At 41.9% G+C, this 21,299-nt stretch overlaps 3 protein-coding genes across 3 annotated transcripts; 2 read left to right on the plus strand and 1 right to left on the minus strand.

Moving 5' to 3' along the window:
• Positions 1–1,155, minus strand: LOC111234740 (olfactory receptor 14A16-like). Its single transcript, XM_022762922.1, has one exon. It carries the CDS (start codon positions 1,153–1,155, stop codon positions 1–3), a length of 1,155 nt encoding a protein of 384 aa, XP_022618643.1.
• Positions 1,156–9,020: 7,865 nt separating this feature from the next.
• On the plus strand, positions 9,021–16,488 carry LOC111234726 (troponin C, skeletal muscle). Its single transcript, XM_022762902.1, has 6 exons — positions 9,021–9,110; positions 11,079–11,133; positions 11,285–11,428; positions 13,194–13,308; positions 14,251–14,387; positions 16,033–16,488. Exons 1-6 carry the CDS (start codon positions 9,108–9,110, stop codon positions 16,062–16,064), a joined length of 486 nt encoding a protein of 161 aa, XP_022618623.1. The 5' UTR covers positions 9,021–9,107; the 3' UTR covers positions 16,065–16,488.
• A 1,558-nt stretch (positions 16,489–18,046) lies between these two features.
• On the plus strand, positions 18,047–21,089 carry LOC111234727 (troponin C, skeletal muscle-like). The gene is made up of 6 exons (XM_022762903.1): positions 18,047–18,132; positions 18,959–19,010; positions 19,383–19,526; positions 19,865–19,979; positions 20,114–20,250; positions 20,496–21,089. Exons 1-6 carry the CDS (start codon positions 18,130–18,132, stop codon positions 20,525–20,527), a joined length of 483 nt encoding a protein of 160 aa, XP_022618624.1. The 5' UTR covers positions 18,047–18,129; the 3' UTR covers positions 20,528–21,089.
• Positions 21,090–21,299: the final 210 nt, after the last annotated feature.

Genomic DNA, 21,299 nt, shown 5'->3' on the forward strand with positions numbered 1-21,299 from the left:
TCAGTTTGGACGCACAACCTCTCGGACTCTTATCCCCTCCACTCCTCGCACCCTCTTATCCATCCACCACCGGAACAGGCTCCGCAGCGCCTGCCTCATCTCCGCGCTCCTCAGCCCGTACACCAGCGGGTTAATGCAGGGTGGTACAATAAGCATCATAAGCAGGGACATGTGGAGCACGACCGCAGTGGCCGAGGGAGTCGTCTCCATCATGCTGGTGCCCTCAGATGCCAGTGCCGTCATAGCCACTGTCCCCTCAACCTCCCACAGCGCGTCAGAGGCGACTTTAAGCAGCAGCGGCAGCAGCTGCAGGAACAGCATGCCGCAGTAGAACATCACAGTCTTGCGAGCCGTGGTGTTGACCGCGTTGAACGGTATCACTGCGTTACGCGCGTCCCGGTACATCCTCAAGTAGGAGAAGGCGTAGACCAGCAGGCACAGCAGCAGAGTAAATGAGCCCACGACTTTGCGAAAAACGGCTGAGACACGGGGGAACCCCATGTGCTGCTCCATCATGTCCGGCTCGCACAGTAGCCCCCTGGTGATCGGGTCATTCTTTTGCTCCCTGCCCATGTGCAGCAACACCATGTTGACGATGCTGACGGAGATGGAGTAGACCCAAATAAGGCTCAGGGTTAGCCACAGGCGCACCTGAGTGAGGATGACCAAGTAGTGGATGGCGTGGCACACGTACAGGTAGCGCTCCAGCGCCATGCAAGTGATGGTGACGAGGCTGGAGAAAATGCTTGCGGTCCCGGCAAAGTACTGGACGTAACACCAGGTGTTGAACGCCATTGTCCGGCGATGGACTAATGAGTGGATGACCGCCGGACTTAAGGTGGCGGTCTGAATGAGGTCGCTCAAAATCAGATTCTTCAGGAAAGCAAAACGCGGCTCCCAGGAGAGGTCCTCGGACCGTCCGAGCCCGAACAGAGTAAGACCATTAACCAGAAATGAGAAGAGAGTCAGCGACACAAAGATGCATATCAGCACTGGAACTGCATGTTCATTGGGGATTATAGACAGGAAGAGGCAGCTGGCAGCGTCCAGCTGCCCCGTTACGCGCGGCTCAGTTCGGTTCTCCTCGCTTAACCAGCCGCACTGCTCGGTGAGGTTGTGCGTCTCCGTGACAGTCATCAAAGGCATTGATGGCATTTTGACGTGAACAGCCCGTGATGTCTCTAATCATCCTCTCCCTTGGCAGTGGCGTTGTGAGCCTCACTGGTCCACATTCTCCTGCATCTCCATCCACTCATGACCTGACCTGAGAGCTACCCCTCACACACGTGCACACCCACCCACCACTCAGTTAATGACAACTTCTACTTTGCTCTTAGTCTAAGTTGTCACCTATGTGATACATTGAGTGCAGATGTGGAGCTATAATAACACATCTGGAGCACTCCACAATGAGCTTCAATGCATCTGTGTTAAATTGATGCCGGATGATGTTCTGATGTGGAATATTAAAGCCTACAATTAGATATCAAGAGGAAAATGTTGTGTGTATATGAGAGATAGCACGTGCATCTATCTGCATTTCCCTGTATGTCCAGCTTTATAAATAATTTCAAAGTGTAATTGATGTTATTTCTTCCACACAGTTGGATCCAGAGGTCCGGATTCTCCTGTTTCATCATTATTTCATCACATACTTTCCCTCAATGCCAGCCAACATGGCAGTACCGAAAGTCCAACTTTTAAAACTTCAGTACTTTGCGTGACAACCGATTGATTGAATAACAACTTGCAACAACTGCCTTCTGGTATGTACTCTACAAAAGTTTTTTTTTCCTTCAGAATTTGATCATTTCATTCATTTCAAGCCTCTTGTAGACATTAGTCATGATGATCATCAGGTGTAAGTAACATCAGCACTTTACACTGATGGTGGTAAACAGATCCAATAATGCAGCAGAAAACAAAAAATAGTAAATTAAATCTTTTCAAAAAATTGAGTTCAATGGGCAGTCATATTAAAAGTTACAGTTTGATTGACATGCATCGGGACATCTATTGTGTATTTAGTGTTTGTATAAAACATAGCCAATTTTTTGGTATACTAACAGTAAAAACAGCGTATTAAGTAAGACTTTTGTCTTATTTTCCTGAAGAGTATTAAACCATCTGCAGAATAAAGTGGAATTCTCTTTAGATCTGGAGTCTGTCTGGAAAACATTATCACATGTCACATTATCAATTTCCCTTTCTCTTTCCATGATTCCCAGCGGCTGATTGTCAAAGAAAAGGAATAAAAGTCAAATTCATCTTCAAGCTGATTCTGTTTAAGTCATGATGTCCTGAGTTGCTGAAACCTTCCAAGAAGTGTTACTTACAGCGGTAAGTATTAAACTGTACTGTAGTATCTGCTGCCTTACATTTTAAATTGTATGACTGAAACCACAAACCTAAACATTGATTCAACTTTAAATAACATTTCTTCTCTCCTTCACAAATGTGGTTTTGGGTTTTTCTGTTTTTCTGTTTTTTTTGGAAATGGCTTTCGACTCATGAAAACAAATCATCTTCTGACTGACTAAAAGGAGCAGGCTGACCCCCGGTGTTAAAGACTGGTAAGTGCGGGGCAGAGGTGACCATCTGAGGCAGGATTTATGCTGCATGGTGCAATTTCTATATATTAACTAGGACACACTATTATGCAATTATATGATTTTATTTATTGTATTTATTGACCGTAAGCCCAAAGATTCATGCATGAATGAATGTATGAATTTATGAGTCATCCAGAAACCATGGTCTTACAAGACACCACTAATTCATACATGGTAGATGGTAGAACACTGTGTATACATTTTCAAACAAAGAAGTCCAAAAAGGAAGCTAACTTAAATGATTTTCAAAATCAAATTGTCAGTCAAATCGTTCCGTTTACCATTTATTCAGGTGTTTGAGACACGTAAATGCATCAGAAATGAACAACCATTCAGTTTCTGATCATCTGTAAACCAAGATATTTTCAGGATTTTAGGAGATATTTCATGAAAAACTTACTTTTTAAAATATTCATAGAATCTACATCTCTTTATATTGTCTTAAATTTGCCGGTCCTGTTTGGGCTACATTTTATATCCCAATAACTAGTAATAATGTAAATACAGTATAGAAAGGGGGTGGGGTATTAAGGAGTGAAGTGGACGAGAGGGGGGCAGCTAGAAAGGACAGTGAGAAAAGGAACAGAAGAAGGGCAGAAAGTGAGGGATCAGGATGGACGGATAGAGGGCCAGTGGGGGAGGAGCGATGGCATACCTCCAACCTTATATAGGGTGTGTTTGTCTGGAGGCTTCAGCTGCTCCTCTGGGGAATGTCCAGGAATAGAAGGAGGTAGAAGAGATGAAGGTGGAAAGAGAAGGAGAAAAAGAAAAAAAGAAAATGATAAAAATGAGGACAAGTAATTTCCTCTTGGTCTTTTGTTCTTCCTCTTCACACCAAAATATTCTAACCCTTCTACACCTTTTTGTCTCAGCCAACAAGAGGAGAAGCGGCTCTGGAAAGTCTTGAGTTGGGCAGAGCATCAGCTGGTGCTGTCAGTCAGGCATGGGCACTGCATGAAGGAGGTGACATAAGTCGGACGGCATGGAAGCCGAACTCGCGCTGCGGCCATCAGGGGATGGCAGGGGTGATGACTGAGTGGGGTGAGAGGAGGTTAAGAAGGAAAGAGGAGACGCTGAGGATCAGAACATGGAGAACAGTAGGAGGAGGGTGATGAGGCAGAGTGTTGGGCAAGGAGTGAGGGCAAGGATAAAGAGTGGAGAAAAGGTTTTATTAGAAGAGGAATGGATCAAATCTGCAAAGAAAACTAAATGCTGAGGGCAGGTCAGCCATTTATTGTATTCTCCCACTGACTGATTAGAGTTTGAGTTAGTCCTAAAGTGGTTTAAGGTTTCTGAGATGGAAGAAGGAAGAGCATTCCTGCTCAAATATTGTTTTGTTAGATAAAGGATATGATATCTTCAGCAACACAATACCCTTTTTACCCTAGATACCAACTCACAAACATACAGGACATGGACCAAAGGTGTATTTTTTTTTTAAATCCCTTAATGATGTGCACATGCTACATCATGACAGCAAAAACAAACAAACAAACAAACAGCTGAACAAAAAGCACAAAAACAAAATACTTCTGCAAACGCTTATTAAATAATCAGTGTCTATTTAAACAACATTAACACACAATATCAACTCAACAAAAAATAAATCGACGGATAGGTTCTCTTAAAATGGTTTTTACAAACATTGTATGTGATACAGCATAAAGAGCAAGTCCAGTAGACAAGCGATCATTATTTAAGCTGCTGTGCAGGCAAATGTTTGACCCACAGGAGAAGAGGAGTATTGGTGTAGTGGTGTAGGTTTTTTTGCCACTAATTTTATCCCTGAACTAATGCATTTAATGTCTTGATTGATATGCACAGCATATTCTACATTAATGCACATGCATAGGCTACATATTTCACTAGTGTGCCACTAATTTCACCCCCAACATTAGTGGCACAATGTGTCTATTTGGAAAATGAATATCCTAGCTTGGAAAAGGAAATGTGTGTTCTGTATATGAAATATGAACTCTGCCTCCATTTCTTTTTAAAATGCTTAATTCTGGAGTTGAAACACACCATTGTTCTGCTTTGTTTTGATGACAAATGATTTATAGTACTGTTTAGTGGTCAGAAAATCTACATTCAGTTTGTTTTGCTGACAGATTTTTAAATTGCTTTAAAAATTGCCCAGAGATTCCTATGCTATAACCTACATTGTGTTGCTAATTCATTAGGAAAACCTAGCTAAAATGCATGCAGTCTAATACAACATCCCTGCAACATACTGTGCCATCATGAATGTTGTACTGCTCGTTATCTCTCAAAACTCTTAAAAACTTCACTTTCATAGTTTGTGATACTGTTGAATTTGATTGCGTTATGTGAAAAGCTGTTTCTAATCTTTTGTCCACCCTCTTAGTATCAGTGAGGACAGAGTAAACATTAAAAATGCCTCTCTAATACAACTGCTAACTTCTGGTCGGTACTTCAAGAGTAATTATTCATCATGAAATACAAAAGGAGTCTAAAGGTAATAGACCAAAATTGAAAATTTTTATGAGCCACTTGGTTTGATTGAAACAAACCAGTTTATATGACCGGTCTGAAGATGATGATGGTTTATTGTGAAGATTGTCAGTTTGGCATAGCTCTGTCAGCCAGGAGAATTTCAGTGTTTCACCATACAACAGAAATACTAAATGCATGTTAAACCTAAACAACCATATAGGTCATTGGTAAGGAGTGCCAGACTTATTGTCGTCATGGTAACAATAATATGACCTGTTGAAACATACCGGAGGCTTGCATACTGGACCTTCACTGTTGCTGGTAACAATAATGGACACACTGACGGCATAGACGGCATATTAGCGCAAAGATTTTAATATCACATTTGAGTGTAGCGTGACATATTTTGGTCCTAATTCCTGTACGAATTGGTTCAAAGGTCGGTTCCCTTTTTCTGTACATTTGATTATTGTGTCAACATTTCACCACCATTGGACGGTTCTCAGTGGAGGGACAGGAAACTTGAGGAGACAGAGGCAGAGATAGAGAGAGAGAGGGTGAAGACATGTTATGCAGCAGCGGTCCCCAGCTGGACTCAAACCAGAGACGATGCTGTTATGTGGTAGATATGTGTCTTAGCGCTGCCAAGACATCTCAAGTTTGACAAATCTGTTATAGCGGCTTCAAACATTTAAATGAAACTCTGAGCAGCCAGGCTGTTGACTGGATGTAGACATAAGGCCAAAGGTCATGTGTCCATCAGTAAACCTGTGCCAAAATTTGCATGTTGCAGCACAACCTTCTGTATGTTAGTGATGAGGGAGAATTTTATGTTGCACCAAGTTATTGAAGATCCAGTGTTGCTCTATAATCTACATTACCGAGCCAGTTTGCTGATTATATTACGTTTCCTTTCTAGCTACAAATGCTACTGTTACGCTACGTTTTAGCAATTACCATTAAAGCAGTAGCTGTCACCAGTGGGCACAGAAACTATTCAGCAAAAGTTACATTAGGCTTGCTTTAAAGCTGCATTTATCAATATCCCCAAAATTGAGTCAATCAGTTGTACAGGTAAAGTAAAGAGGTGTAAAGTGTGTAAAAGTGAACATAGTGGAGCATTTAGCAACTTCATGCAGAGATCATTTTCTCAGGAGTTGGTAGTGAGTGAAAGCAAAGCCAAAAGGAGAGTGAAATTGGACTTTAATTTATCAGGTGCCCAGAAACGCAACTCCAGATGAATGTGTATCTGTGTCTACCAAGTATGTAAGTTGATAACTGTTTGCTAACACGTTAGCCAAAACAATCTGCTAAAGCGCTGAGTTGGTTGTTGTGTTTCTATCGTCTTGTTTTGACCTTTGCCTTTAGCGGCCATAAACAGCTTCATTTGAATTGGATTACTTTTATATTATTCATATCAGTCATAGTGTTAATTATATTTTTCATATCCATTCATCAATATTTCATCAAAGCAATTAACACAATATTAACATAATATCACCTTTTTAGACGATATAACAAACAGTTGCCTCTTTTCACATCAAGCAGGGGTGGAGTTGTTTGTGTAATGACCTTATGAATGTAAATGCTTTAAACTCTGTTTTTGGTCTCCACCAACCTCTGAAGCAAAAACTCAGGTTCTTTAGCTACTAAATGATTCACTATATTCACCAGTTACTCTGCAAGTAGCACACAATCGGTTTCAGGACATCTTTGTTTTCTTCAGAAACAGCCGCCTGCTGTTGACCTTCATAGACTCACTGACACAGTTACTGATAAAATGTTTAAATTGTTATTTTCAACGCTGAGATACTGATGCTATTTAATCAACCTGGACTTTTCAGGAAGATTCTTTCTTTTCATCTGCTCTATAAAGCAGTGAATGGCCTTATTTGTCGACAATAGATATTAGACTTCACTGTTTGGTGGGATATTTTATATTCTGGTGAAGCCTTTGTCGTATTCACTCAGGTGATTGCTGAGAAAGCCTCTCGGACCACTTATGTACTCAATCTGTCATTTCGTTTTAAAGGTGCTCCATAATTTTTCTTTTCCCTAATTGAACATATTCTGCACTTTTTGATCTCAAGATAAGCGGCTTGATAAGTTATTAGCAGTCACAGCTGCTCTTGTTTCCATGCCAATGAGACACTACTGTGGGCATAAATAGATCTCCAGTGAGAGAATTGACAGGCAGCAGAGCCTTACTGCTTAAAATTCCAGAGTGTGCATCAAGATCAGCAGAGACTCCGAGATTAACTCATGTTTCCATCAGCTGACTTGGTGGTCTGAAGTGGAAAAGAAATCCTCGGGGTTGTGCATTTGATAGTAGATCGCATCTATCAGACATATACAGGTCCTCACTCCTTGTTCATATTCATAGTGTATTTGTGTTTTAGCAGTGTAGCTGAGGGGATGGCGATGGCCTGTCAGCACACCAATTTGGTTCAAACTGATGGATAAACATGAACTTCAGACATTCATGTTCCCATTAGGGGGAATTGTAATAATTCTAACTTTTCATCCAGCAGCATCATCAGATCAAAATTTGGTGCAATTTGATCAATGACCAAATTACATTCACAGCCTCAGCTGTACTCTTGTGTTTAGTGCTAATTAGCAAGCATGCTAACATACTAAACTAATGGGGAGCATAGTAGACAATGCCTGCTAAATATCAGCATGTTAGCATTGTCATTGTGAGGCAGAGACGCTCACAAGCCAATATTTCAAGTTTCGAGTTAAAGTCTGAAGTCTTTTAGCTACAGTCCAAGTTAAGTCTGAAGTCTTTAAGCTAGTTTCCAATGCTTGTAGATGTCTTCTTTTAAAAAAAGTTACGCATGATAATAAGAAAGGGAATGACATTCAGCATGTTAGATATTTCCTTGATGTTAATGTGCCAGAGTCCCAAATCTTGTGTCCATTGTGAGCATGTTGGCATGTAAGCATTCAGCCAAGAATCGATCGCATCACGCCAGCCACTGTAGACTCTCTAGTTTCATTACATAAGTAGTGAGAATTTTTTTATTTTTTTATTTTAAATTTGCCACTAAAACCTTCAGCATGCGCAGTTCAGAAAAGAGGTGATTTCATGATGTCACATCCAGACTAGCCTCTGCACCACTGCTCATCCCGGACAAATCACCATCAGTCACAACAGTTGCTATTAGAAACTGAAACCTTTGTGATTGGGAAAAAAAAAACTTCAGCTCCCATATAAAATTTGCAGTGCAACACAGGTTCTTGTGTCATTGTAACCACGCTCTGCCATACTGTTTCCATGTTTTCTCAGCTGTAATCTCTGCCTGGGTTGCCTGTTTGTGGATATATGAGACGGTTTTGTTTGTTTACTTGTTGATGGAGTGACAAACCAGCAGCTAAAATGGTTAAAGATGAAGTACAGCTGTGTGAGATCACAAGTCCACTTGCACGCCTCTTAAGTTACAGATGTCATAAGTCCAAGGGCAAGTCAGCAGCAGCGAGGACAGGGAGTCAGGCAGATAGATGGGCTAACAGACACTGAGAAAGGGGCAGAGAATCTGTGCATGCAGGGAGGTGTTAATCTGAGTGTGCGTGTTTGTGATGTGTGTAATCGTGCATGCACTGGGGTTCTTCTACAGTATGTGAAATCAAGTGTCCATCCACACTGAGATGCCCAGTTGATCCTCTGCCAAAATAACCTCCAGCTGCCAGATGCCTGCGATGTGTTTCCTTTTTTTTTTTTTTTTTAAATAAATGTCACTGAGCTTGTCTGTTATCTAAATATGGGGGATCGGAGAGTGTGCCACACAAGGGGATGTCCATCACGAGATTGTAAGAGGGCACAAATTAAAATCGGATTTGATTGGCTGGCTGTTGTCTGAGGAGGGGGGCTCTTGCCCAATCCTGATCATTTTCAGTAAAAGTGTAGAGGCATAAGAGGGTACTTATGGAGGGGGGTAAAGCCACAGTCCTACCTGAACTGTGTAGAAGGGAGACTGTATTTCCCGGACGTCTGTTGTTTTTCCTGGTGTCTGTTATTCAGCACAGCCGGCCACCATGGTAAGAAACCGACAGCTGAGAGGGAGGTAAAGGGGGAAACCACTGGGAGAAGGAGATTTAGTTTTAATGATTCTTTGAGGATTTGCGTTTGTTTTCCACTGACGAGGATTAAAAACCAGGTGGCAGAAGATGGACACTATTATGTGAAACGAGACGAACTACTTCTGCCCACCAACAGTCATCCAACAAGTCTTCATCTGCAGCGTAGCTGGATTTAAGTGCTGCTTTATCTCCTGGAAATCATGAATTTCTTTGGAATTTAATTTGGGGCTGACACTTTGCTTTGCTGCAGACAGAAAAATGAATTTTCCTTTTTGCTAACCTGCTGTTGGAAACTGTACATGTTTGCAGAGAAAAAGATTTTTCTCTGCTTTTGTGCTCCATCACTTAAACTCAGTCTGATTTGATATTTAGATTTGGAGGGGGACGATACTAAAGATAGAAAGCTCACAGCTGAGGAAAGTGAGAAGACATGCTGACTTTCCTGAGAGTCCTAACTTAGGACATTCACCTTGAGAAAATTCCTCTCAAATCCTCTCCCAAGTCTCACCTTAAATTCAGCTTTAAATAGAACTAAGCAGTGGGTTTGTACGACCTTCCATATGTTGTGATATTGATGAGTTTCTGTCGAGCAAACAGGGAAGGAGGGAAAATTTGTCACTGTCCTCCTCAGCTACTGCGAAATAGGGGTCTGGATAACAATTAAAGGGGAATAGCACTCAATTTTCTGTGCTGCGCTTTGAGATACTCCAGTTAATATTTCTCCTCAACTTTCCTCTTAGAAAACTGAGGCAGCACTTGGGACCAGACCTCATGGTGTTTCTTACTGTTTTGTAACATGTTCGCATTGTAAGCAACAAGAAAAAGAAGCCAGTGCTGTCAAGAAAGATTCCTATTAGACGTACGATTTAAAGTTGCAATGTCATTAGCAGGTTAAAGGATAAATGTTTGGTTCAGACTGGGAACAGCACACATCAAAACCAGTATAAAAACCTCAACATAAAACCTCAACTATTCTCTTCCTGATCAGAAATATTGACTAGACTCGTTCCTAAATTTGTGAGTAGTGAGTTTTATATTGAGCGGCGTTCCCCTTTAAGAGCCATCATTAACGCGTGCAGACAGCTGGCGGGGGATTAAACATGACTTCTTACCTGACCTAACGCTATTTCCAGTCTTTGGCTGTCACTTCGTCCATAATAGTTCAGTCTCTGGCTTTAGGTTTCTCCTTTGGTTTTCTGTGGCCTGATGGAAAAACACAGCTTAAATATAAGGAGGAGGGATCATAGCAGAGTTTCTTCGTGTTTCAGCCCACTGGAACGTGCAGAAAAATACACGTTTTATCGTGTCTTTACTATCACACAGACATAACTTTATATCACCACTAATGACTGTCTAAAGTATACTGAAGGATTTTACTGTTTTAAAGTGTTTTTCCGCCCTCCCATGCAAGTATTGATTTCCATTGAAATGGGTAATCTATGACCATTAGTCAAACACTGGTCAAGATTTTGAAACTCAATTTTTAAATATAGTGAATGGCTGACTCCAAGATCACACACACTTTGGTATGTCTTGACAAGTGGTTACCTGTAATCCACAGTACATGAACTGTAGTAAATGGGCTAGAACGAGCAGAAATGTTGTGTTTTGGCTGGAAACCATCAGCTTGCTCAGACCACGGGATCACAGCTTACTGATGCTTTTGTATCAGTGCAGCTGCAGCAGTAAGATGCATGTTTGAGTGTGTGGTTTTGTAGTGAACTGATGAAGATGTTGGTATCCTCTCTGATTCTAGTCGCTCCTCACATCCTGCTCTGGCATTAGGTCATTAGGTCACTGACATGACTGCAGCTGCAGGTGTATACAGCTGACAGGAAAGTTAACTTCTCTCTCTCTCTCTTTCCACCTCTCCTTTCATTCTTCCACCACTTCCCCTCCCACCTTTTTTCATTTCCTTCTATCAAGCCCACTGACGCCCAGAGCGATGCCCGCTCCTTCCTGACTGAGGAGATGATTGCAGGTCAGTCCTCTATCTCCTCCTCTACATGAATGGGTTACTGGATCACACTTGAGGGTCCTCCGCTGACCGTCATCTAAACCTCCTAGTGTTTGTGAGGTTTCAGATTGACTGAAACTTTCTGAATTTGAAACTGTTTCCTCGTCTCTTCCAGAGTTCAAAGCCGCCTTCGACATGTTTGACACAGACGGTGGCGGTGACATCAGCACCAAGGAGTTGGGTACCGTGATGAGGATGCTGGGCCAGAACCCCTCAAGGGAGGAGCTGGATGCCATCATTGAGGAGGTGGATGAGGATGGTGAGATCATCGTGCGACAAGAAACATCTGAATGCATAGACTTTTAAGGGACTGTGGCCTCGATTCAATACAACAGAGAAACGTGTTTTGTGGGACTCCAGATATTTAGTATGGCACTTCCATAAGGTTGTGGTGTCTGTGAAGAGGTCATGGTTATCAGAGAAAAGTTGAATCAAAGGCAACTGGACTTGGTTGTAGATAGATGAAGCCGAGAGGCTTCTTCAGTTGTGACTGACTGACGAGGAGAACCAGGTATTCAAGTATTTACAACCGAGTCCAGTTCAGCATTTCTTGGATAAGGTCGGGGTATTTGTGACAGACAGATTTTAAAGAGAATCATCACAATTGAAGATGCACAAACTCAGAAACAAGCTCCAAAGACACCAGATCCTACAATTAGCATAATACAACTCAAGTGTTTTTGATTAAACCCTCTTATTTCAATTTCCATTCCCCCTGTTTATAACAGATCTTCAGTCAAATATTTGAAGTAAGCCTCATACAAGACAACCTGATAACCTCATCAGGGTTATTTTTAGACTTCAAAAACCTCTGTCGGGAGCTACAGATGTTATGCAGCTGTTTCCCAGGCTCAGTAGGATTCCATATGATGAGTAAACTGACATTGGGCGAGTTTCCATCCAGCTGTTTTTATGCGCAATTTTAACAGGTGCATAAAAAAACCTCAATAGAAACAGATTCAGCAAATAAATGTTACTTAAATGTCACTCAAGTTACTCTTTTAATTAACGGTGTTGCCCCCTCTTCCTCTGCCGTGGAGAATTAGTGCCACCTATTGTTTATTTTGATGAACCAACTCCTAACATTCACATGACGGTATAGTGGAAGGAATCGTGCATAAATTTACATTTTGCTTTCCCCATTTTCTGAAAATTTGGTTAAAATTTGGGAAATATTTGGATGGAAACCTGAGTATTTATGTGTAACAGCAGCTCAAATAACTTCCTATAACGCAATAAACATCATAAACCGATGATACGGTTGTATCTAAATGTTTGGTCTCCCCTTGGAAATTTCCATATTTTGTTTATTTTTGAAGTGAAACTCTCAACCCTCATAGAAAATGGACGTGCCTTTCTTCACATGTTAATGCATTGTTAATTTATATTTTATGAACTAAAGAAATTGGCAAAAAAAAATTAAACAGTAATAGCAAAAGTTTAGTACTTACCTTATCCATACCTGAGACCTCATCACAAAAGTCAGCATCTGAAAAGTCTGCAAAGCAACATCTGGATAAGCCAGAGACATTTTGGAAACAAATTCTGTGGAGAGATGAAGTTAAAATGAACTCTTTCACTACAATCAGAAAAAGGTGAGTTTGGAGAAAACAGCAGCAGCACCGAGGTGGAAATATTCTGTTTGGGGTTGTGTGGCACAGGAAGCGTTGTACGGACAGAGGAAAAAATGGATTCCACTAAATATTCTGGATGAAAATGTCCTGCAGTCAGTCAAGAAACTAAAACTGAAAAGAAAGCTGGCTACCACAACAGGACAATGAACCAAATCAGACTTCAAAATCCACCATGAACTTCTTTAAGAATCACGAGCAGAGGCTTTTGGAACGCCTGTTGAATTTTTTTCAATATTATATAAATAAGTTTGTGAAATAAAAACGAGCGGCGCACTGACATTTGAAGACATTTCCCGTCTGTTTGCTGCAGGGGTTGTGTTTATCTCTTTTCACAGATTCCTCCCACCCTCTCTCCCTCTCCTCACTCATTCACCTCCCCCCTCTCCTCAGGCAGCGGCACCATCGACTTCGAGGAGTTCTTGGTCATGATGGTGCAACAGCTAAAGGAGGACCAGGCCGGAAAGAGCGAAGAAGAGCTCTCAGAATGCTTCCGTATTTTTGACAAGTATGACACTCAATACTAACATGAACCCAAATATGTACACTATAGAGTATAGTGTTGGTGCGTTCAAGAGTCATACACTGTACGTGTTGAAAAGTCAATAAATTAAAATGTTCTACAATTAAGCAACATTTATACCCAGCAGAATCAATAATGTTTCTTATAAGTGTGGATCAATGGATCTGGGGCATCAAGTGTCTTAATACTAAAGATAAATAGAGATATTAAGAATATAGATATTTTTAATATGAAGTATATTTAAAAAATTTTACTGCAGGTATTTCATATATCTTATAAACTTATATGCTCATATATCCAGAGCATTTATATATGTGATGATAATATATCCCCTTAAAAGGCAACATGACTCTTGACGTAGGGACATATGTCATATATTATATTTCTGTGTGGGTTGTTTCTCTAAACTGTCAGCTGTCAAATAAAGACAAAATACCAAGAAACGTTCCTTACAAAAAAAAAAAAGAAACCATTGGATTAAATGACTTTATATATAATGTGAGACGCGTTGCTCGTAGTGAAGAAGCCAAAGGGAATTATCATCAAAGCAATTTAGCATCTTTCAGCTCATTGTTTCGGTTTTCTGACCCGCATGCTGCCCAGGATCACATGACAGACGGACAGAAGTTAGCAGGTAGCTGGTGAACATAGTGCAACATTTAGCTGCTAAAAAGCTGCATATGAAGAAACCGAAACAGAGCTGAATTATGGGTGAAGACTGATACATGTGGTTCCGCTCTTTTGACTTTTCAACCCTGGAATATCGCATCAGTATCAGCCTCGAACATCCACTATGGTTTGCCTCTATATAGAACTTGTTGGTATTGATGAAAACTGTTTTTAAAGTTAAAAGTTTTAATGAGTCTTCATGGTGCAGTTTGTGTGGGAGGGATTCATTTTCACTGTGAACTTGCTTTTCTTCCACAGGAACGGAGATGGCTTCGTCGACCGCGAGGAGTTTGGAGAAATCCTGCGTCTCACCGGTGAACCAGTCACGGAGGAAGATATAGATGAGATGTTCGGAGAATCGGACACAAACAAAGATGGAAGGCTTGATTTTGATGGTAAGATTAAGCCACGTAGAGTTGATTATCTAGTGTGTTCAATAATGTCTGTCATGTTAACAGAGGGAGATAAAAAAAAACAGACTGCACTTACGAATCCACCAAGTGTCAGTGGTTTATCTTGATTACAGCAGACAGACTGTCAGCTGTACATTGAGCAGAAGAGGGCTTAGCTGTAATATAATATAATGTTTAAAAGAATAGTTTGACATTTTGTGTAATATACTCGTTTTCGTATTTCTGTACAAAAAGTGAAGTGAAAGAAATGACTGGTCAGCATGACTTCCTGTGATCTCTGCTGCCAACCTCACTGTGTCTGCAGGACATCACTCTGCCTGGCACAGAAACAGAAAACAGCCCAGTATAAAACAGTCTATTTTTACACTTCAGCTGTTGTTTGGATCAAACAATCACAAGGTGCTAATTAGCAAGCATTAGAGGTGCTGGTAGGCAGATTTTGTGAGCTTTGAACAGAGCCAGGCTACCTGTTTCTGCCTGTTTCCAGTGTTTATGCTAAGCTAAGCTAAGCTAACCAGCTTTTGGCTCCAGCTTTGTAGACTATTAACGGTCAGATATTTTCAGGTTTTCACAGTGTCCTCGGAAATTTTTCTGTAACCCAACCCTGATACGTAATTCTCCACGACTTTGTCTCTGACCTGGGGAGCTCCTTGGTCTTCACGTTGCTGATTAGTGGTGTTGCCTTTCAGAACAGGTGTATTTATACTGACATCATGTGATGGATCATGTGACACTTTGATCGCACACAGATTCGACTTAATCTACTAATTAAGTAACTTCTGAAGGTGATTGGTTGAACCAGATCTTATTTAGCGGTTTCATCACAAAGGGTCACAAAGTCTTTTGTTCATTACATTAAAGCCAGATAAAAACCCATTTTTAATTCTCGGTTATAATGCAACAAAAGAGGGAAAACAACAAGGGGAGGTGAATATATTCACAAGGCACAGTGAAGCAACACCACAACATAGACATTCACCACTGCAGCTGTGTTCTCATCTGACTCTTAGAAAGCAAATAAACATATTTCCCAAAATGTTCAGCTATTCCTTTACAGAGGTCCCTGTAGATGAAATGTTTTTTGGTTCACTAAGATCACATAACATGCCTGTGATATTAAACAGGGTTGGAGTGGAGGGTAAATCAAATCAAATCCAAACCACAGTGACCTAATTCTTTATACAGTTTAACATCAAACCAACATCGGTTTATTCAATGAATATGGACAATAAGAGGACTACACTTTATACCATCACAAATCTACACACATGGATAGGATATATATGTGTACATTTGTATATAAAATAAAGACACATGAGGCGTTTAGATGAAAATAAAATGTGGCAGTCTGTGAACATGACTGGAGCAGACAAAGAAATATTATTCCTCTCTTTAAAATCATTCCAGCTTTAGAGTGACAGGAATAAAGAATTGATAAATTACATATATTATCCTGTATTAAACATCATAATCACATGTTCTCCATGATTTCACGTGGACCTGATGACCTCACGTACAGGCTCTGAACCAACTAATTTGTTAATTTGTTCACTCATTCACTGATCGATCCGGTGGCTCAGTGGTGGGTCGGTTCATTGACTTCTGCCCCCTCTTTCTCTTTCTCCAGAGTTTCTGAAAATGATGGAAAACGTCCAGTAATGAGACCAGCTCTACATTCCTTTGTGCCCTTCCTCAGAGAGAACATGAAGCACACTGTCTGATGGAAATGTGTTCAGAGCGGACTCAAAATGCTGTAAAAACCCTGTACGATCATGAATATGATGCAGTTTCTGAGACGTCCAAATGGATACAAGTGAACCGCCTTCATCCCCACCCCCTTCCCCTTCTCATATGAAACCCTGGTGCCTGGTGAGGAGATCTATAAATATCCGTTCAAACCTTTTAAGACGAAGGCACTTTCTCCCGGCCTCCTCCTTGCGTGGGCCACCTCCCAGCTGTCAATTTGGCAGCTGCTGTTTCTCCAGAAATGCTACACCACCTAGCCTTAGCCCCCACCCCCCTCCTCCTCCTCCTCCTCCTCCTCCTCCCCCTCGTACTCAAAACTGAATCTCTCCTCCACCCTGTCCTGTGCTTTCTAAATAAATCTCTCTCCTTCCGCTCATTGTTCATCTGCAAATTATTCTACCACGCATGCCTCACATGCCTTATCTAGTCTGAGTCCTGTCTGTTTCTTTAATCTCTCTGTGGCCTTTCTGGGACTACTAGATGACCACTGTCTTTCCGGCCTTATGATTCTAAAATACACACACACACACTGACACACCATCACATGCACTTTCTACATCACCAGCATCATCGTTCCTTTACACGCACACCAACAATTGTTTAACTACAACTGGTCTTATCTCCCTATTCCTGTCCCAACCTCAAACTGGCCTCCATGCTGGACTTTGCAAAATACCTCTGTTTGCATAGATAGTGCCTTACACCGACTTCCCTGTCTCATTCAATACTAGAAAACTGTCATTTCTGCAGGACTGATCTTCACGCAGCGGTCTCCCAGCACAGAGATCTGACTAAGCCCCACTGTGAGAGGTAAAGCCGAGCAGCCAGCCAGCACTGGAGGCTTGAGACAGGCAGTCACAGAGCAGATGAGTTAATTCTCCCTTTGGAAAATGCAGGTCTCCCTCTGAGTATATAGCCTGCAAGCCCCCCACCACCTCTCAAAAGCATCATCCCCTCCCCTTTCTTCACAGCTGCTCCTCAGCATCCTATCCCCCTATCGTGTCTCTCACCTCGGGCCCTCCCCTCAGGAACTGCCCGCCATAAAAGGAGCATCAGGTTGTGTTTTTCAGTGCAATGTGGCACCGAGGTGCGTGGGTACCCGCCTCGCTCTCTGCAGCCTAAAATTTGCCTTCTATTCAGGGCACGGCTAAAGTGGTGGAGGGTGGGGTGGGTAAAGGGGTTGGGTGAGATTGGGGGTCCACCTCACAGCATTTTTCTCTTGGTTTTGAGTTGCACGCCCAGATTGAAACACCATCATCACAAAACCCATAACCTACTTTAAAAACTCTTGCCCCCCCCCCCACTCACCACGGTCTTATATTTACAAGGCCTAAATGGAAATCAACAGTGTGAACTGACGAGCTCCAAGATCTGTAGCTTTCTTTTTAAAATTCATTAAATTTCAGTTTATTATTTTAGGAGATCAACACTGAAAGTTGCGCCATTTCTAGAGAGTAACGTGTTGCATAATTTTTGTTTTAGTTTGTTTGTTTTTAAAGTGTATGAATCATTTTACAGTAAATCACAGCTCAGTCTTACGTCCTCCCTCTGATGATCTCAGTGTTAACAAACCAGCTGACACAAAGAATGATAAATCCTGTGCGTATCTGCATTCTCCCCCAAAAACTTTAGTGTTATTCTTTCCTGTAGATTTTTCCACCTTGACCCAGAATCCCCACAGTGCTAAAAAACTCCTGCTTTACTTCTTTTACATTCTTAACCTTGCAACTTCAAGAAACAAGAGCTTTCCCCTCCAAAGTGTGATTGGCTTGCCCTGGCCCCAGAACCCTAAAAGTTCAGGATACTAAATCTGGAGGCCTGTGAGAGGCAGGGGGCGGGACCTGGCTGTCCCGTTTAAAGTGTGTCTGAACCTTCACTTGACGTCTAGTCTCTCTGTCGGGGTGCACACGGATTGACCACTCCTTTGGGCTTTTCTTTTATCCTTGGATATTTGGGGGGGAAAAGCTAATCCACAAACATGGTAAGACCAGTTGTGCAAATGAGCTGCTGCAGCTAATCCGTGCTGAGGCCAACCTGCCATTAGCTGCTAACCAATAATGATGAGAGCCTGTGAATTAATCATTGACTAATTAGGGGATTTGAATGGATAAAAATCAATCCACTGAGTTGTTGAGAAGCATGTTCTTCTTTGGTCAATAATGCATAAATGTTTATCTGTTGGCTTCCCTTAAAACAATACTTATTCTAAATATGACAGATGAATTTTAGTTGAATTTTAATTGAATTCTTACTAAACAGGCCGATAACTGCACCTCAGCCATTTATCTTGCAAAAAATGCTCTTAATCTATGTAGAAAGTTAAGAATGGGTGCTGGGAGCAGGGTGGGTCTCAGCTGTGGATTCTGCTTGGGCGACAAATTCCCAGGGATTGGATGTCTGCAGGCCATATACAGCGAGCCTAATGTGTTGAGCCTGAAATAGCCGGACTAATTTTCACCATGCGCGCGGAACCTGTTGAGTCGCGGCCACTTATTTATCCTACATAACTGAAATGATTGATGAATTGTTATAATCACAAACCTTAATCATTACAATATGTCTATTTCTGAAATGTGTCATCTGTGCGTCATGGCATTTTTTACACGTTTCACTTACAGATGTTGATTTAATTTGAAACATTCCCAGTGTCTTTCTTTGAATGAATCATGGGAGCAGTTTAAGACCTGGAAATTGACCGTTGCAAAGCTCAATGTAGCCTCTAGGTTTTTTAATGGAATAATGAATGAAGCCTACATGAATTCTGTAGTGAATGATGAAGTGACAGAGTGGACCCTGTTTTCTTCCAGACTGACGCGCAACAAGAGGCCCGCTCCTACCTGAGCGAGGAAATGCTGGCTGGTGAGTACAGGCCGCAGTAACGCGTTACTTTGGCACCAGTACTGTAACAGATTACTAATGATAAGAAGCCTAGTCGTTTTCATTTATCACACCTCTAAATATCAAGATGAAATGAGCCATCCAGGTTTACTATTCCTCATTTTCAGAATGAGTTCCATTAAAAAAGGCAGACAGTGCGAGATGCTGCGCGTGGGCTCAGTCCCCGTGATGCTTTGTACTATTTAAATGAGCGAAGAGATGCTCAGCACAAAGCCGCAGTGACGACAGATGTGTTGCTTCAGTTATTCACACACAGGCAGATTTCACAGTTTTTCAGTCTGTAGAGACATGGAGAGGTTTTCTGGACTTGAACTATTTCCTCGTCTCTTCCAGAGTTCAAAGCCGCCTTCGACATGTTTGACACAGACGGTGGCGGTGACATCAGCACCAAGGAGTTGGGTACCGTGATGAGGATGCTGGGCCAGAACCCGACAAGAGAGGAGTTGGATGAGATCATCGAGGAGGTCGATGAGGACGGTGAGCGACGGATAACTCTGATAGTAAAATGTGTCTTTACGCACAAGCAACACAATACACCACAAGTGTTACCAGTAGTAAGTAGTAGTAGTAGTAGTAGTAGTAGTAGTTACAGTAACAGTATCTAACACTTTGAAACCAAAGCTACTTCTGCTTGATTCTGCTTTAAATTACACAGATCAGTAAGACATAGAGATCCAGTGTCTCCTTTCGCTGTGGTTCATGCGTAAAAATTGTGCGCAAAGACGAGCGCGCTGTTGTGTCCAACATGGAAGCGCAGGGCACTTGGCTGACCTGACCACCGTTAATCAGTTATGTGGCTTCTTCCTGACCCTCAGGCAGCGGCACCATCGACTTCGAGGAGTTCTTGGTCATGATGGTGAGGCTGCTAAAGGAGGACCAGGCCGGCAAGAGCGAGGAAGAGTTGGCAGAGTGCTTCCGTGTGTTCGACAAGTACGTTCACACTGTTGCTGCACCGTGGTTCAGTTATATAATATTATACACAGATATTTTTTTTTTTGGCTGACAGTGTTTAGTTTCCTCATGTAAGTGTTTGTTTATGTTTACAATTTCTGTGTTTTGTCCAGGAACGCCGACGGCTACATCGACAGAGAGGAGTTCGCCCTCATCATCCGCAGCACCGGCGAGGCCATCACAGAGGATGAGATTGATGAGCTGATGAAGGATGGAGACAAGAACGCTGACGGCATGCTGGACTTTGACGGTACGTGCATGATGATGATGATGATGATGATGATGATGATGATGATGATTGTGATAGCAGCCTCAGAGCATTCCTGTATTTCTGCTGTTTGATGAGATTTTAATAACCTTAATATTGGCTACTTACAGTTGAATTTATATATTGTGTAAATTGTGAATTATTTTTTTAACCTTTACCCTGTGTGAGGATGATGAACACTGTGTTTGGGGTAATAATGACTCTGCTCCATCGCCTTTCTTTCCCAGAATTCCTCAAGATGATGGAGAATGTGCAGTAAAACCGGAAAGACTCATGGACATTCCTCCTCCCACCCCCTGTGAACACATCTGACTCCCCATTGATGTCCTCAAACTACTCCCCCCCCCCCAGCACTCTTCCTCCTCCTCCTCCTCCTCCTCCTCCTTTCTCCTGTCCACCTGGTTCACTGCCTCTCTTCTCCATCCTCATAGTCATCCTCAACAGACAGCTAGGGCACCCGGCGGGGGGGTCGCTGGCTGGGCTACACTGTTCCCCAAACCCAGCTCGTCTGTGAATGCAGACGGCCTACGGATGCTGCGCTGACACTGTTCACCGTGACAGGACGGCGAGGCTGCAACGGGGAAATTCACTGCACACACCTTTTGCAGTATATGCATGGCGTAACATGTCATCCGCGACCCCCCTCCCTCCCCCTCTGCTGGTAATGCTCTGATCTTGATGTAGTCTAGATAGATCGGCGGCCTGTTACCTGCTGCTTAGACCAATTCATCCAAACACTTCACTGTACAAAGAAGTAATTTGCTTGAACAGAATAAATGAAACTAACACATACTCACTTGTAGTTGGTCTGTCATATTTATGGTCTGTGTAAAAAATTTTGTTTTGAGGAATATCAATAAAATCTCTTTGTTTCTTCTTTTTGTCAATTTCGTTTGAACCACAGCTAATTTTATCTCTGCTGAACATCCAAGTAAGTGCTGTTCACATCTGTAGGGGACCCACAAAAACTCCATTAGGATTACTTAACAGAGATAACAGAGATAGATAATTGAGTATGAGGTCATACATTT

The sequence above is a fragment of the Seriola dumerili genome, unplaced genomic scaffold (assembly GCF_002260705.1).
Source record: "Seriola dumerili isolate Sdu_G_001 unplaced genomic scaffold, Sdu_1.0 BDQW01000454.1, whole genome shotgun sequence".
NCBI classification, from domain to species: Eukaryota; Metazoa; Chordata; class Actinopteri; order Carangiformes; family Carangidae; genus Seriola; species Seriola dumerili.